This window comes from Brachypodium distachyon, chromosome 1 (assembly GCF_000005505.3).
Source record: "Brachypodium distachyon strain Bd21 chromosome 1, Brachypodium_distachyon_v3.0, whole genome shotgun sequence".
NCBI classification, from domain to species: Eukaryota; Viridiplantae; Streptophyta; class Magnoliopsida; order Poales; family Poaceae; genus Brachypodium; species Brachypodium distachyon.
Window position 1 is genome coordinate 20,282,145 of NC_016131.3, and position 4,222 is coordinate 20,286,366.

The 4,222-nt window shown below is 53.8% G+C and overlaps 1 protein-coding gene across 2 annotated transcripts; it reads left to right on the forward strand.

The window, feature by feature from the left end:
* The first annotated feature begins 639 nt into the window (after nt 1-639).
* Nucleotides 640-3,085, forward strand: LOC100821682 (cyclin-D6-1). 2 transcript variants are annotated; one of them, XM_014901607.2, is made up of 6 exons: nt 640-1,047; nt 1,168-1,260; nt 1,382-1,483; nt 1,581-1,788; nt 1,919-2,043; nt 2,487-3,085. In XM_014901607.2, exons 1-6 carry the CDS (start codon nt 868-870, stop codon nt 2,691-2,693), a joined length of 915 nt encoding a protein of 304 aa, XP_014757093.1. In that variant the 5' UTR covers nt 640-867; the 3' UTR covers nt 2,694-3,085. The 2 variants fall into 2 exon arrangements, with proteins under 2 accessions (XP_014757093.1, XP_014757092.1); XM_014901606.2 differs by having other exon boundaries at nt 641-1,047; nt 1,919-2,052.
* Nucleotides 3,086-4,222: the final 1,137 nt, after the last annotated feature.

The window sequence follows — 4,222 nt, forward strand, 5'->3', positions numbered from 1 at the left end:
CACACACACACACACACACACATATATATATATATATATAAATGTACAACAGCTCCCTGCCCTTTTGACAAGGTTTGTGTGATAAAAGACACATATCTACTATGTGAAAGGAATCCATCTTGTAAAGAAAGGTTTTTGTAATTCCAAATCTACCAATATAGTTCCAGGATTTAGTTACATGGTAAGAGGGTTGACACTCCGTAATTTATACAGGTTTGCAAGCCCATCGAATGCATAAGGAAATTCCATGAAAAAAAAGAGAATGTATATGGAAATGCCACAAGATCCCAATTTACAAGCTTTCTTTTATTTTGACCCATTTCGTTATGTGAACAAAAGATGTATAACGCGGAGAGAGAGAGCACCGAATCCCAAGAGAACGATGCATTTTATTTTGGCAAGAATTACATTGTTTCTCCACATGGATGACAGGATGAGAGCTGTCAAAGAGGATGGGCCCAGGTGGTAACTAGTCTGACCTCACAGGACACGCACAAGCTGAAGACAAACGACCATTTCGGTTCACTGACAGGTGGGCACCCAAGAGAAACTTTCTTCTCTGCCCCTCCTCGCCGTCGTGCCCCATCCCTCTTCTTTCCTCCATGCCTCCCGGACCCGTCCTCGGTGCCGGGCCTCGTCGTCTCCCCGATCTTTACAAAAAGAACCCCAAATCCACACCTTTTGTACCATTGTCCCCAGACCCCGACGGTGTTCCCTTATTAAAGGCCATCTCCCCAACCAGACAGAGCTAGTACTAGCACACTGCGTAGCAGCACAAATGGTGGCTTCCTCCTCTTCCCCATAAAGCCACGGCCTGCGCTTCTTGGCGTGTTCTCGGCCCTTTTCCTCGTACGGCCGCGCGCATCCATGGATATGGCGGGGGAGGAGGAGTACGCCTACGAGTACGAGTTCGACCTGGAGAACCCCTTCACCAGCCCCGCTGACGAGCCGATCGCCAGCCTCCTCGACGCCGAGGGCCCCCACTCGCCGTCCGTCTCGGCCGCCGCCTCCTCCGCCCGCCGCCAAGCCGCCGGATTCATCTCCAAGGTACGGGTATTCATTACCCTTGTCATGTGCTTCTTTATTCCTTTCTTTCTTTGTGGCCGGTACATCCTTATTCCATCCCCAAACTCCCTTGTTGATCTGATCGGCCTTTGGTACATCCAGGTGCGGTACGACGGGGAGCTCGCCGTGCACCCGCGGGTCGCCTACCTCGCGCTCAACTACGTGGATCGCTACCTCTCCAAGCGCCAATTGCCGGTAAGAACGCGAAAGATGGTGTTCTTTTTTGTGTGCCCAAGATTTGTCCCCTCCATCGGAATAATTTGGTCTGATCTGTCTGAGTTTCGGCTCGGGGCACGTGGTTCCTTCGTCCGCGCAGTGCGAGCACAAGCCGTGGGCGCCGCGGCTGCTCGCCGTCAGCTGCCTCTCCATCGCCGCCAAGATGCAGCGCGTCGACGCCATCTCCATCGCCGACATCCAAGTAATTACTACAACGCTTATACTCCCTTCCGTCTGTCGCGAAGGGGATTAGTTAGTTAACCAAAGGAATTGCGGCTGGGCGTGCGTTGTTGTTGCAGAGGGACGAGGAGTTCATGTTCGACGCGGTGAGCATCCGGCGCATGGAGCGGCTGGTGCTGGGCGCGCTCGAGTGGCGCGCGCGCTCCGTCACGCCGCTCGCGTTCCTCGGCTTCTTTCTCTCGGAATGCTTCCCGCCGCCGCGGCACCCTCCCCTGCTCGCCGCGGTCAAGGCGCGCGCCGTCGACCTCCTACTCCGCGCCCAACCCGGTACGTCCATTCCCTGCCCACGCCAAATGCCAATGCCATGCCATGGCATGACATCCATCCAAGAAACTCCCAACTCTTTTCCGTCAGATTCAGCAGAGGTCTTGTCTCAACTGCTGTTTGCGTTTCGCAGAGGTGAAGATGGCGGAGTTCTCGCCGTCCGTGGTGGCCGCGTCGGCGCTGCTAGCCGCCGCCGGGGAGGTCGCCGGCGCCCAGCTCCTCCCCGCCTTCCAAGCCGGCGTGGCCGCTTGCCCCTTTGTAAATAGCGTGAGCATGATCTTTATATAAAACCGCACATACATTTCGTTTCCACTGACTAAACCCCCACGCTTAATTCTCCACTAATTTTACGACCGCAAAACAAACCCTGTCAAGTCAAACAAACAAATTAACACTCCAGATCCTTTGCGAGAGGAGGAGACCTAGCTCCTCCATTTATTTACACCCACTGTTTACCTTTTCGTAGTTATTTCCCCTCGTGAAGTGGACCCCCAACAACGCGATTGACCGACTGGCCTGCTGCTAATAATAAAACCTTGTTGTTTTCTCAATGGAATCAGCAATAATTTTCCTCTGTTGTCGCAATGATTATTACCTGGCACCGCATGCCAGTAACGTAGTACTCCTCCTAAGATCTCTGCAGATCGAGATTGTAATCCTGTGCTGATTTTTCGCCGTGTATCATTGTCTCTCTGCCACAGGAGAAGCTACGAGAGTGCGGCGAGGCGATGGCCGCGGCCTGCGGCGTGGGGCCGGCGGCGATGAGCGCCGACACGCCGTCGACGGTGCTCGGCCACGGCCACTACCGCAGCGCCAGCTCCGAGAGCGACCGGACCGTCGGATCGGTCGCCAACGGCGCAGATGCGAAGAAGCGCTGTTGCATGGGTCCACCTTCCCAGTGGGGGTAGGCGGCGTGCGGCGGCACCGGATGATGACTCGAGTGACAGCTGGAAGAGTCGGGAATTTACTCTTGCCCTGTTTTTCTCCTTTTTTCCTTTTTTTTGTGTTCCTATTTTAGTCTGATCGAGGTAAAAGCAGGGACGGAGATTGGGGAGAACCGGTGGTGGTAGTAGCTGTCATTTCATTGTTTTTTTTCTTTGCTACTGTAGTTGGAGTGAATTTTGCGGCAGCGGTACGTAGATCGATGCGAGAGACTGGTGGATGGATATATTGGGACGTGAGGGCGGAGGACGGAAGGAAAACGACAATGTTTTGTTGCGGAAAATAAGACTGGAATCATGTTAGATTATCTGCATTTCTTTGATTGTTGAAAGTAGGAGTAACCTGCATTGGTAGAAAACCCCGTCGGCAGTGTTGAGAACATTTCAGTTTTGTTGACAAGATCTGAGATTAGATTACTAAACCATGCTTGCCGCGAGGTACTCAGCTGCGAGAAACGAAGAATGGTCAACGGAGATACGTGCGTACGAGGCGTGTCAGGGCGGAGCCAGGCAGGCAGCTTTTTGTACTTTACCTTTCAGGGGACGCCCTCCGCTAGATGGGCGACACTTGGTTTCACGGCCGCATCCCGGCCTTCTTCTGCGGGCAGGCCCCCACCCTGGCCCTGCCTGCGTAACCCCCTCGTGGCTCTCCCGCCTTGTTGCATGCAGTTTGCATGGACCTGTACACGTCCAGACCAGACGTACGTACTTTTTGCTCCTTACCTTGTTAAATGACTCAAATTTGTCTGAACGTGAACGTATTTATATATTAAATTACGTTTATGTTTTGTTTGGATGCAAATATTGGAATGCTTGGAATTGAATTGGACTCAATACCAAATCAACCTTGGTATTGGATTGGGCTTCAATACCAATTCCAGTGTTTGGTTGTAAATGAACTTGCTTCTTGGAATCGGATCTGATTTGCAATGCCAATTTCTGTTTGGACATCCGTGACATTGAATCACAATCACCATCGTCTTCTATGTGCAGTGCAGAAGAGGATTGAGAGGTTGAGGAACCTTGTGCACGTGCGCCGGTGTCGACTTTCTCGGTTTCTCCATGCCCAGACGTGTTGCATGCTGGCCCTTGCCGCCGTCAGCATCCTTGTGGCGGCCTGCGCAACCCTGCCCCTCGCTCTCTGGCTCCACTCGGCATTCCTCCGCGCACACCCATGCTGGGCGCTAGCCTTCGCCGCCGTTTGCCCGTTTGCCTCCTTATCGCGGCCCGCATCTCGCCCTCTGGCTCTACACGGTGTTCCTCTGCCCAGGCAAGCCGCTGCGCGTGTGCTGCCGCTACAGGTCCTGGGAGGAAGGTAAGAAGGCTTGCGGGTAGTCGGAGAGGAAGGGGCTGGACGAGATGGAAGATTGGTGGTCGGCGGCGGCCGGTCAGAGTTGAGGAAGACGATCTTCTCGAAGGGATTGGCTCGCGGTTGGAGTTGAGGAAGACGCAGAGAGGCGAGTAGCGAACAGGGACGGGACGGGAGGCTCGATTCC